The 13959-nt window shown below is 37.0% G+C and overlaps 1 protein-coding gene across 1 annotated transcript; it reads left to right on the forward strand.

Moving 5' to 3' along the window:
• The first annotated feature begins 1465 nt into the window (after window positions 1–1465).
• On the forward strand, window positions 1466–10634 carry GPR65 (G protein-coupled receptor 65). The gene is made up of 3 exons (XM_048949352.1): window positions 1466–1560; window positions 3137–3312; window positions 6099–10634. Exon 3 carries the CDS (start codon window positions 6219–6221, stop codon window positions 7245–7247), a length of 1029 nt encoding a protein of 342 aa, XP_048805309.1. The 5' UTR covers window positions 1466–1560; window positions 3137–3312; window positions 6099–6218; the 3' UTR covers window positions 7248–10634.
• Window positions 10635–13959: the final 3325 nt, after the last annotated feature.

A 13959-nucleotide genomic window follows, 5' to 3' on the forward strand; every position in this document is an offset into this window, starting at 1 on the left:
TTTTTTTTTTGCATATAACTTTACTTCCAGAAACATATGGAATGATCATATATTCTCTTGCTTCCTTTGATTTTTCAGTCCCCCATCAACTGTTCAATAAAGGCCTTCAGAAATACATCAACCACATTTCTCTATTTGTAATAACAATAAAAATTGATTTCTCTTCAGTGACCTATAGGAACCCTCAACTACCCACCAGACATTATTCTTAGTAGATGCCATGTTAGGAAAAGACAGGTGAAAAGTGATGAAACAGGTCTTTGCCTTATAACTTCTGTCTCCGTGAAAATAAAGCTTTGGATGAATTTCTGAATTAGAATTTTAACTAACCCATCTTCTTCCAGCTAAGGTGCTGAAGAGCCTCCATTTCACCAAGCTGGAGGGCGCTATGAGACCAGTTCAGGATCGCATGAAATGGAATTGAATTGTTTGATAATCAGTAGAAAAAAATGTAACTGAAAAAAAAAATAATCATGTTCTGTCTGGGAAAAAAAGGAGCTAGCCAAATCTCTGCATCCAGTAATTTAATATGCAGATACTTGGTACTGTTTTCAGAAAAGTACAAATTTTAGAACTTTTAAATTTGTCTGATTCATTTCTCCTTACCATCTGAATAATCAAATAGATTGGTTTTTTTTTGTTACTGAATAGATGTGCAATTAAAAATTCTACCCAGTTTCTTAGAAGCCGACATAAATCATTATAAACAGAATTTACAAATAATAATAATAATTAAAAAAATCAGAGTACACAATAAATTATTCTGAGCACAGAGGGAATGAACAAACTATGCCTATGTAACATTTTTTTCACTTAATTATCTATTAAAAGAATCACTTCCATAAAAGCAATGTACAGTTAATTTTGTATTTAAAAAAACCACAAATATGCAAATTGAAGTGCATGAAATTTTTGTTATCCTATGTTAACTAGCACTGTTCACAAACTTGCTTCCATCAGTAAGCAAACAGAAGAGAAACAACAACACAGTAATAAAGGTTCAGAAAATAATTAGATTTTTTTGAAGGAACTTCTGAAATCTTTATGATATTTTTTATGAATTCCTCATATGTACATTTGTCTTTGATTCTGTAATAAATCTGTAGGGAACAGCAAGTGCCAAATCTTTTGGTCAGAAAAATCTTCTATATTTTGAACACATACAAATTAAAAAAACAAAAACAACCCAGTGTTTTATTTCTGTGTATGATTTCTCTGCATAATGCATTGTGTCCTAAATAAGGGGTTTGCAATATACTCCACTCATGCAGTCTGGCAATATTTTCATTAAAACTTTTCTAAATTTACCAAAAAAAAGAAGATCTACCAAACTGGCTAACATCATTTTTCATATTTCCATGAGTACATCGTCTAAAAAAAGAAAAAAAAGGAAAAGAAAAAAATCAAAAGGCTTGTGAGCTGTTGCTTCATTAGCGCACCCAAGAGCAGCTTCCTGTTACTTTATCTGTTGAAGCAGTTTCTCTTCTCAGAACCAGACCCTGATTACCCTACTGATGGTAGAGGAGTAAAACTGCTCTGTGGGAACATTTGATTCTCTAGGTAAGTGCACACACTTCAGGAAGTCAGTGAATAGACTATTTATGTTGTGGTACAGGTTTTATTGTAGCTCTCCTTTAATGTGATGCTGATATCATGCAACAAGAAGAGACACAAAAAGATGCTGGAAAAACTGCTCTGGGGGAAGTAATATTCCATCCCCCAACACAAGTGAAATATTTCACTTAAAAGTTAAAAAAGTACAAGGACAAATAACTTCAAAAGAATGTGTTAGAAAAGACGTGACAGCTTGATTAATTGTTGTAATAGTACTGCCATGATCAAAATACCTATTTCTCAGAGAAAGAGGGAGGAAAGGATGGAAGGATTTGGGCATGAGTTTTGAGGATACTGAGCTTTCCTGTACTCACTGTAAAATTGCCTCACAAGGCATTCCAGTCACTCTTCTATTGCTGTTCTTTAGTATTTTATTGCATTAACAAGGTACTCAGCATTATTTATGAGAATATACACCATTCTTAATACTTGGCAAAAAATCAAGCTGTTCTAAAAGTAGCTTCCTAGATGCTAGAGTACCAGTCATGAACATGAAAATATTTTACAGAAGAAAACTTGATGCACAGAAACTTATAGCAAAATGATGTTCATTTGTGTGGTCCATGTTCTTAAGTGTATATATATATATATATATATATACACACACACACACACACACGTATATATATATATACACATATATATATATATACATATATATATACACACACACATATTTCTATTTGGTTACATCAATGAAATCTCTATGCTTTATAAAAAAAAAAATGCCTGAAGTGTATCTCAAAGTTAAAAAGGCTGAATTCTTTCATACCCAATTGAGTTTCTACTGAATCTCAGCGAGGTGTGAGCAAAATTTACTTCGTTGAACTTGTTTAGGGAAAAAAGGAAATAAAAAAATAATCTGTCCTTCCATCTTATGGCTGATGACACAGTGACATTAGCACAGCAACTACTCTACTGATTTAGCTGATATGATAGTGTTTTCTTCATTTGAGTCTGATCTAAAAAGCCAAGTACATGCAAAAATGTATCATCGTATAATGTGATATACTGCTTACTCAACTTCCCCTTTTTTAAAATTGAACTTTAATGAAGGACATGTAGTGAAAATGTATCAGTTGTGGATGCTTCCAAAATTAAATTGGTGGTTTTAGTGACCAAACTTTCCTGTTTTTAACACAAAATTCTCACAGTCTGCTCCATCTTTCATAATTTTCTACACAGTGGCAGATTTATTGGAATTTTTTTTTTTAAATACTCTTCCAGCCTTTCCATAGAACTTTTACAGATAAAAGTATGGAACATCCATTTGTATTTGTGCTTCTGGAAGGATAAGTGTACATTTGTTACATTCAAAATGTTATAAATTGTCAGATTGTGAAATCTTTGAATCTAAATTAGATTCTGTGGAAATAAATCAATACCAATACATTATGGAATATTCCTGAAGTTAATTTATAAGCTTGTTTCCATACATTACTTAAAGTATAACATACAGTAGATCATTTCTCTAAATTTTACATCTGATTGCAAGTTACTTCTTTTTTTTTTTTTCCTCCAGAGTTCTCTTAATAGCAGATTCTCTGTAACAAAATGGCAATGATTTTGGGACAATTATAGTCATTCAATCATTGGTCTAAAAGAGAGCGTTGACTATTGAGAAATATACTAAGGACAAAACTAGCAGGTGTACTCAGAAGATGAGGAAAGTTTTCAAGCTTCAGACCTTATTTTCAGGTAAGGCAAATCATTTTACATTACACAATCATAATTATCAGAGAAGTGCTAAGCAAGGAAGTATGATATGAAAAGGCTCCCCTAACATAAGATCTCAGATAGCTATAAAGAAATGTGTTGCAATCAGTTGCAAAACAGATCTTTCTGCTTTTATGTTTTTGCTCAAGAAACTACAATGTATGTTGTAATATTCTTCACTTGCTGGCTCTGTGACACACTTCATTATAGGTCATCAATACATACCATAATGACACACTTTTTAGCATGTCCTCATATGAGTAGCATTGATAGTGTGTCATTAAAGTTGAGACATGAATTACCTGGGAAGTTCAGATGGCCTCCTGGGTCCATAGAAACTGTTGAAGATACTGTTTGAAAAGAAAGCCATGAGGTGCTGTGAACTGTGAACATGAAGGTCAGAAAAACTGACAAGGTGGGAAATTTCATGTGATCTCAGCTTGCTTTTTTTTTTTTTTTTCCCCTCCTGTTTAATATTATCCTCAGTGTCCCAGCCATTATCCAGTTATTGCTTACATTGTTCACTCCTTAAGGCAGGTGGCAGGAGAGCAAAACAAGATCTTGCCTTGAAGAACACACAGTTTGTTCAGACAGGTGCAACATACTGAAAAGTATGTTTACCTTATGATCAGCGAGATGAGTAGATGAAAACTGTTAAAAACAGTGAGTAAATAGTTGAAGCTGGGTTTATTGATCTGTAAATCAGTATGAACAAGCTGATAAAGCCACCTGTGGAGACAAGTCAGGAGCTTGTAAGGATGTTGAGTCTGTAATACAAGTCAATTAACAATGGAGAAAGATTTTTGGGGGGAAGGAAAAGGAATTCCTATTTCTCAATCACATGACAAATGTAAACACTGCCTCATGCACTTACTGCTGAATTACATACGTGCTTCTCAAGGGGTATGTTTCCCTGCAAGGTTTGTCACAGATTAAAAAAAAAAAAAAAAAGAAAAAAAAGACAATAAAAAGCGATTAGAAGAAGAGAGGTATTTAATCTGTTATTTATCTAATCAGTCTGCAATCATTTGCTTTGCTTTTGTGAAAAGTGGGCCAGAAAAACCCTGAGATCCAATTTCTAGGCTTGAATTTTAATTTGTGATGCTTATCTCTGTTGGTAAGCTTAAGATGCCCTATTTACCATGCGGTTTTAATAAAACAAACCACACCGATTAGCAGATATATTATGTGTGTCTTGCATACACACACTGAATTTTCTTAAATAGTCACCTTGTAAGTAAAGTTTCTCACTTGAACAGATTGACAAGTCCTCAAGAATTTTCATTGCGTTTCAAGCACGTGAGTGATTTTACGACTAACTGTGAAAAGTGAGCCAACTTGATCAAATAAAGCACTGGCTGTTAAAATGAAGTTTGTTCTTTCTGGCCAGTTCTCTCATTGCTCCATTAAAAATACATATATATATATATATATACGTATATATCAGTGAGAATTTCGTGATAGAAAAGAGACATCCACGTAATAACCTCTCAACATTCACTAAGCCTACATGGATTTCTTTGACAAACCCGCAAACCTCCACATGCATCCATCAGACTCATAAAGGGCAGCATGAGTTTACCCATCATTTAGGAAAATTTCTATACCACAAACTGTCTTCAGTTTGAACTGGTCCATATGTGAGAACACTGGCAAGCAGTTCTATCTTACAACCTACTCATTCTACAGCCTCTTCATCTCCTCCGCTGATATTCTAGGCTCACAATAGAGATGAGTTGCTAGAGGTGATTTCTGAAGCAGTTGCTATATTTATCAGCAGAGCTAGACCACACCTGGTGTTTCCAAATGACAGAGGCATGATATAATTAGTGATTGCCAACTGTCTCATATGTATGGTAGTACCCCCTTTCTTACTGAAAGGTCAACTCATATAAGTGCTTCCAAAACCTATGCACCCAACTTTTTCAGTTGCAGTGCTCTTATTGGGGCTGCCGTTTAACTGGTATTTTCATGCCGAAACTATTGACACCCATGGTTCTGTTAGTGCCTAGGATGAACTTAACTGCTGGTTTTACAAACTCATGCAAGGCAAGTACAGTTTCTTAGAGGATAGAAGTGTAAATGAGAAACTGTACTCAGTGTCTCATTGGAGTCTTGGGCATAACAGATTTTCCTATGCATTCAAGAATCCAATAGCTTGACATATTTCACATAAATATTCCTGGACATGCAGTAACCTTTGCTGGAATAGCATGACAAGTTACTGGGGGATTGCATACGAGTGAAGAGATAGGGAAGCGTAAGGATGCATCAAGAATGATTCATAATATGGGTACAGCTTGGCGCTTGGCCACTTGTTCTCTTCCAAGCAGATCCCAACAGCTGTAGGTATCTGAATCCCCATCATTCTATCCTTGCCTCACCATTGTTTTAAAGAGAAGTAGGGCATTAGGGATACAAAATCTGCCAGAACCTTATTCTTTTTTTTTTTTTTTTTTTTTTTTTTTTTTTCCCCCCCCCCCCCCCCCCCCTGTGGTGCACTCTCCAAAACTTTCTCACAGGAGAGACCTGTGACTGCAGGACTCTATCTTTCTGGATGTGTTTCAGACACTCAATCTACTTCCGCTGCATAAAATTGTGTCTGACTGACTTTGACCTTCTTAGACATTGGGATTCTTCCCCTGCATGTGTCCAGCTAGAGATTTTTAAATCTTTTGATCTCCTACAAAAAGAAAAAAACAAAAAAATTCCATAAAGAAGCCCCAAAACATTGTAGTAGCTGATTATTTTTTTTTCCCCTCCAACAGAAAGATGGAATCATACCAACCACATCCTGAAAAACTAGCAGATGAGCACCAATCAGACTACAGGCTTGTTTTTTTATTGTATCTGGGCTGGAATTAGCCCAAAACTACATATGGTGGACAATGAACAACACTGTTAAGTGCCATGATGATCACACCCTGGATAAGTATTTGTTTCCATTTGTGTACAGCACTGTGATGGTGATCAGTATTCCCATCAACTGCATATCCCTCTATGTGTCTTGCATTCAGGTGAGGAAAAAGAATGAGTTGGCAGTCTACCTATTTAGTCTGTCCCTGGCTGACCTTTTGTACTCTGTGATTCTGCCTTTGTGGATTGATTATGCCTGGAATGGAGACAACTGGACACTCTCTGCCAGGCTTTGCCAGTTTTCTGCCTTCCTTACATACATGAATTTTTACACCAGCACTGCATTTCTTGCTTGCATCTCTCTCGATAGGTACCTGGCATTAGTTCACCCCCTGAAGTTCCAGCACTTACGTACAAGAAGAATTTCACTGATTGTCAGCATAATTGTTTGGCTTCTGGAAGGTACCTTTAATTCAGTTATACTGATGAATAAAGAAGTATTTAATGATCCTTGCAATTCTACTAATCATATATTATGTTATGATAAATACCCCCTGGAATGGTGGCAGGCACAGCTGAACTTATTCCGGATATGCTCAGGGTACCTGCTCCCTTTGATAATCATTTTGTTTTGCTACCATAAAATCTACCAAGCAGTGAGGTGTAATCAAGCGACAGTAAATGAAGAGAAGAAAAAAATCAAGAAACTTATACTGAATATCACAGTTACTTTCATTATTTGTTTCACTCCTTATCATGTTGTATTGCTTATTCGGAGCATCAAAGAACCTCAGGCCTCTAACCTACAGCTTTTACAGTCAATTTATAAAATCTACAGAATCACACAAGCCTTTACAAGTTTGAATTGCATTGCTGATCCCATTCTTTATTGCTTTGTGAGTGAAACTGCACGAACAGACATTCTGAATTTGCTCAGGTGTTGCTTGTACCTACAAAAGCCTGAAGGAAACCAACCAGAAGAACATGCTCTGTGTAGTTCTGCTACAAAGAGCAATGCACTGGTCACCTACAGATCTTCCTGTGAAACTGAAACTCTGTAAGACATCTGTGAGAGCACAGTCAAAGAAAAAGTGGATAACGTAAAGGGAAAAAAAGTAAAAATAAATCTTCCCTTGCTTGTATCTCAGTAAACAACTCCAAAGTACTCTAATCTAGGTGAAACCAGTAGCTAGAACTAATAAGAATATATTGCAGGTCAGTTAAATCAGTGGAGCATCATAACATTTCTTAAAATCAGCTGTGTTATGTAGATCAGTGTTAACAAACAGTCAAGGAAAATGAACATGATATGCTGACAGAATTACAGAGGGTCCCCTGAAGAACGTCCTCCTGTCTCAGTTTGCTAGTTAGCCCATATACTCAGTGCACTTGTACTTAGCTGCAAGAAGGCTGAAGTCCTTTCAATCTAGTTTTTCAGTTTTAACAGAAATCTTAAAGTTCATCTGAGAAAGATTCTTCTGTATGATTTCTTTCTTAAATCAGCACTGTGATAGAAATGAATGAAAAATGCACACACACAATATTCAAATGATTGATAAAGAGCAGAAAAACTGATAGTGTTATGATGATTCAGTAATGACTCAAATTCTCCTTCAGCATAACCTCCCCAATTAACCACCTCTTAAAATCGTTTACCTTATGTAGACAGTTATTTACCTGCTCTTATGAGTTTTTAGCTTTTGGGAAATGTATGTCCTAATGTATGTTATCATATGGCATGCAGTTTCATTACTAATACTGAATTTCAGACAACTGAAGATTCATTACTCAGAATACATATAGGGAACCAAATTCAAGCCACAGATGGATAACTAAGGTGAAATTTCACCTCACGTGTTCAGGGAAGAAAGGAAAGAATTGGAAGGTGAGGTTTCATGTCTCCATGAAAGACCTCTCTTTGGTCTAGCTTACTGTTACTGAAATCTGGAGTGCAATTTTGTTTGTAGAGTCAAAGGAGCAAAAAGATTTATATTCATTTACTTACTCTCAGTCAGAAAATTAAATAAAAATAATAAATCACTAAGCTAACAAACAATACTAACAAGCCAATAAAGAATAAGGCAATAAAACAACACAAATATTGAAAAGGTTGAAGTTCAGCACAGATCAAAATTAGAGCCGTTAACGCAGGGATTTGTTTGCATGGTTCACAGACAGCAATGGCTGCACGTTCCCATGAAAAGACGGTCAAAATTTGTCTCCTTTCACAAACTTTTCACTTTTGGCCAGATTCCAGGAAGAATGTTCAGTTGTGGTTGTTTCCCAGTTTCATAAAGGATGAAAAAAAAAAAAAAAAAATTTCCACCAAAAATGTCCCTCTAGCAAGTCTGTAATGGAAAGAATTTTGACCAGCATTTTTCAGCACACATCCAGGACTGGCATTATACTTGAACGACCAGCATACTGTGCTCACAGTCAGCATGGAAATTCTTAAACAAGATCCCTCTGCACAGAAAATATCTCCATTACAAAAAAATCACTTTCATTCCACTGTTCGTGATTACATCTATTTATATTTTTTATTCATTTCACACTCTGAGATGGGAACTTGAGAGGCTGAGGACACTGGGCACGTTTAGCCTGGAGAAGAGAAGACATTGGGGGTCCTAATGGCAGTCTTGCTATACCTGCAAAGAGTGTTGAGAAGATGGAGCCAAGCTTTTCACAGCAGTACGTAGCAGGACAAGAAATTGTACATAACTCAAAGCAAGAAGGATCAAAGTTGATAAAAGTAAAATTTTTTGAACTATGAGGACTGTCAAGCAGTGGGGCATGTGGCAGCAGGAAGTCCTGCATGCTCCATCCTTGCAGATTTTCTAGATCAAACTGGACAAAGCCCTGAGCAACTTCATCTGGCCTCACAACAGACCTCGTTCGGAGCAGGAAATTGAACTAGATACTTCCTTAGGTCCCATCCAAACAGAATTATCACGTGATGCTATGAACTTTCATAAACATTTGTGTCATTACTCTGGCTGCTACCTTCCTCTTTAAATAGTTATATTCCTTTCCCTTCTTTGTTTCCTTCAATCTTTATACTGGATTTTGTTTTGATGTGCTTTTTTCTCTAATTCCATTTTATATATTATGAAAGAAAAAGAATGCAAACATCAGTGCAAATTGCTTCACCACAGATGTGTCCCTATACTAACCTAAGAACATAACGTGTTATGTGATAGGATGAATTTTCACTGCAGCTCTGGAATAAAAGCAGAACCAAGATTCCCTGTAGCTTCATGGGGAAAAAAAAAAAAAAAATCTCAGTAATTTATTTCTACACCTTCTACATGCAAAAAAGTTCGAAATGTAAACCTGTTGGGGTTTAAAATTATCCTAAATAAGGGATAATGACAACTAAAGCTAAACAACAAAGTTGATTCAAGTTTAACGTGTCAGAGCTGGCTGCTCTGCAAGGGACAGGGAACCAGGAACCAGAAAGCTGAATGTGGAACTGTGCAGTTCCACAGCACCCAAGCAAGGTGTGCAGATCAGATCTGTTGATGGTAACCAGCATCAGCCAGCAGCCCTAGACAAATCCATAGTGACAAGACATTCTGAGGTTGAGATGAAAAGCCAAGGCAGCAAGCTGAAGTCAGGTTCAGTGAGGTACAAGGCCAGACACTATGTTTCTGAGATGTAGCTCAGCATGGTAAGTGCTTGAGCTGACAAATAACTCATGTCCCAAGGAGGGGGAATTGCCATCAAGAATCCTCCAGCTTCTTCTCACATAACTTCTACCAGCAGCCTGGCCTAGGTTGCATGGCAGCGCCATGCCAGCACTGGCCTCCTCACAGGCAGCCAAATCCAAGAAGGCAGGGGAAGAGACCATAGTGTGTGTATATTCAAGGTCCTGATCCTGCTCAAAGAGCTTCACTTCCACAGAATTTGGCCCTGTAATTTTATACCTTAAAGTTTTCCACCATTGTTTATCAAAACCTTAGCTTGGATCAACTTTCAATATTACTAATGAACGTTTTTTAATCGCATCAGTTCTTGCAGTTCCTCCATACCTTACTGAAGATCATTTTGAGATAAAGGAAACCAATGACAACAGCTGGCCCGTAGGCTGGGCTTCATGAAGAAACTCAGATAAATTAGGGGTCCACTTCAGGAAAATAAAACATGGGTACCTAATCTCTTCGGCTGTTATGAAATGCTAGCTTTATCTGTTTACTGTTTGTTAAAATGAGGAAGCTGAGATGTGGAGACTGCAATGCCCTGTACTTCAATCATTTCTGTATTTACTTCAATACTTTTACACAGCTAAAGATTTGCACTCTTTTTCATTCTCACTCCAAATTTTTTTGTCCCAGCTGGATCAAATTTACTGTATGAAAATAAACATCTGTATTTTTTCAGAATCACACAATAGGAGAATACAACAGTGAAAAATAAATGTCTTCATGAAGGCTTCAATCCATGTACTATTATGACTGAATATTTTGTATAAAACTCCTAGTAGCTCTGCAGTAAAACAATCAGACACAAGTTCACAGAAACTCCTTCAAAAGCAAGGACATTTCTTACACCAAAGAATTTATAAATTCCAAAGATCTATTTAATGGCAAGAAGAAATAAATGAATTCAAATTCCATTTTTTTCCCTAACAGACAAGTCCTAAAATCACTAATGTATGACTTTGAGGAGACACTAGTAACTGTCTCTCTTCTCAAGATATTCAATAAGGATATGGATAATTAAAGGATTATGATGGTAACTTATTTAATAACTAGTGTATGAAATGTCAGTGCTAAACAATACTGTGTTCAGCACAATAACAGCAGAGATTAATTTATATATCAATAATACACTTCAAGCAGAATCTACCTTCCAATAGTCCAAAAATATAATGCAACTTCTTAAGTTAGGAGTTCTTCAGAGAATTGTACTGACTTTGCTGGTACAATTTCAGTCTTCATTTGAGCTGTGTTTCCTAGAATCCTAGCCACAAGCTGTCTCATGACATTCAAGATGCAGATCATTGTTTTTTTTCTGATCCAACAACACATCTTAACATCAGTCCTGACTCACACAGCTGTGGACTAACAGGGACTAACAAACACTCTCACTTTTTTTTCTGAGTCTCTAACACATCTGACTTCAGAGCAACTGAGAAAGAGAAGCTTGAATTTCAGCTATATTCCAGTTCCTGTTTCCACTCACAGAGAATGACATTTAAAAATGATTCTAACTACTCCAATGACAAGTTTCTGAGACTGTTACTCTTTTATGCCAGTAAGGAGAGGAGTACAGTGCCATAGTTTAGCTACATCACAGAATCACAGATCACAGAATCACCCGGGTTGGAAGGGACCCCAAGGATCATGTAGTTCCAACCCCCCTGCCTAGCAGGGCCACCAAACATACATATTCAGATCAGGTTGCCCAGGACCCCGTCCAACCTGGCCTTAAACACGTCCAAGGACGGGGCATCCACAACCTCCCTGGGCAGCCCGTTCCAGGGCCTAACCACTCTCCTAGTAAAGAACTTCCCCCTAACATCCAACCTAAATCTTCCCTCCTTCAACTTAAAACCATTTCCCCTAGTCCTGCTGTTGTCAGCCCTTTTGAAGAGTTTACTCCCCTCCTGGGTGTAGGTACATGCCACTATTCACATTGCTTACCAACATCAGTGTTGTCACTGGTCTAGTTCTCCAGGTGCTTTGCTATGTTAGAAACATGTCCTTCATTTGCTCCCAGTCTCCACTCAGAATAGAGAGGATAAAGGAGTGTAAGTGTTACAGAGCTTGGTACCAGCACTTAAGAAAGGGAACTGAAGTGTGGTTCTGCACATATCAGGAGACTGGAGTGACTGCTGCACCCACTGAACATGTCCAGGGTTTTCCTTCCATGAGACATCAGTCACCTGTAGTTCCAGAGCCCTGTGAAACTGCAGCCTAATCCTGCCCAGTTTCACCCGCTGCCCTGTACCACATGCGAAAAGCCATGGCCTAGTAATGATAGAGGGTGGGGAATAGTGATACCAATAAGGAGTTCTTGTGCATCTTCTAAATGTTTCTACGTTTTTCTACAGCTGCACTACAATGTCTGTTTTACTGATATAATGCTAACCTAAAGGAAAAATAGGTCACCCCACTTTATTTTTTTTTAATTGAGTATTTTGTTGACAGAAAATACAGCTATCCAGCCTCTTTAAGTGGAGTGTGAGAGACCTCAAGAAAAAAAAAATAAAAAATCTCTTACAAGCTGTTACTTTAAATTTAGTATTTTTAGAAATATTATTGCTATAGCAACAACAACTTGGTTAAAGGTTCAATATCAGGGACAACAGATTCTTTTTCTTTTCTTGTTCTTCTTCCCTAGTGAACACAAAATCTGTTGCTAGATGAAAAACTAAGGTGGTGACAGATTTCGTTGAACTGCAGTCAGATGCTGAACTGGTGTCTGGTAACATATAATTACACATATAAACATAACATTTAGTTTTACGTCTGTCACAAAAGTCAGTGAACCTCAAAGTTTTTACTGTGGATCCTTAGATACCTAGATGTGGTACACTGTCCTTTAGATGAGATACTGAGGATCATTCATCACAAGCAATCACTTATTGTCTTTTTCCAAGAGCTCCTGGTAATATCCTCAAATGTGCTATATTCAATTTCAGCTGAAGCTTTGACTTGTGAAACCATGACCTTACCTTTTGTTTCTCACAATTTAAAAGTTTCCTCCCCTTTAACAACAGATATGTGAAGTAACGACTATTTTTCTTGTCCCACATGAAGAATGACACCTAGAAATATTTCAAACTTCTAGCATTTTACCACAGTTATTTGTGCCTTGATTTCAGCCCTAATCCAGAGATATATTAAGCTATTAGAAGAATCATCCCTTCAGTTTTCTTCATCTACCACTGCAGACATCAAGGCTAGTACTAAATCCAGAAAGTCGCAGTCTACAGGAGAGGTGCAATCAACATGTCCCAAAGCCATGGGGACACAACCCTTTTTCAATTTTCCTCTTTTTCCCTTGACACCTCACTGTACCTGCTACACTATGCTTCACAGAGCTCTCACATACGATATCTCTAGGGCCTCAGGAAGCAGGTTGGTTTACAGCCACTCATCTTTTGAGATAGCTTTCACCTTAGTATACCCAAGAACTCTTTAAGGAGAAGGACAATTTATAAAAAAAAAAAAAAAAAAAAAAAAAAACACAACAAAAAACAACACAACAGCAAAAAAAACACTTAAGACTTGGAGGGCAAGAGAAAATCCAATTATTCCAAGTATCAATTTATAAGATTAATTTTGAAGAGAGAATAAACATGGCTTCACCTGTATGCCTTACTCATCTTAAGGGACTGCAATGCACTAAATAACAGCCAGCAAACTAAGGTTTCTACTCCCTCTTAGAATACACAAAAGGTCAAACTAAATATGAATACTGATACATTGACAGTAATCCCATGAAGGCAGAAATGACCCAAACTTCCTGGCATGCAGTGTGCGTGTACACATGCCCATCTGAACACTCAGTAACCAACAGATTCTGTACATTTTACAGAAGTATAACCAAAGTAACTGTTTCAGACCACGATGTTGTACAGGAAAACAATATTGCTTTTACACTCACATTTTTTACAGCATTAGTGCCGGACATGTGAAATACAGCAATTTCCTACTCACCTATTTTAACAAGAATAGTGCCAGTCTTCCTTACCTGTCTGCATGGCTATCAGTGCACAATGCACTGTCACAGTCCAGTCTACATATCTCTACAGGAACATAAAAC

Source organism: Lagopus muta, chromosome 6 (genome assembly GCF_023343835.1).
Source record: "Lagopus muta isolate bLagMut1 chromosome 6, bLagMut1 primary, whole genome shotgun sequence".
Lineage (NCBI taxonomy): Eukaryota > Metazoa > Chordata > Aves > Galliformes > Phasianidae > Lagopus > Lagopus muta.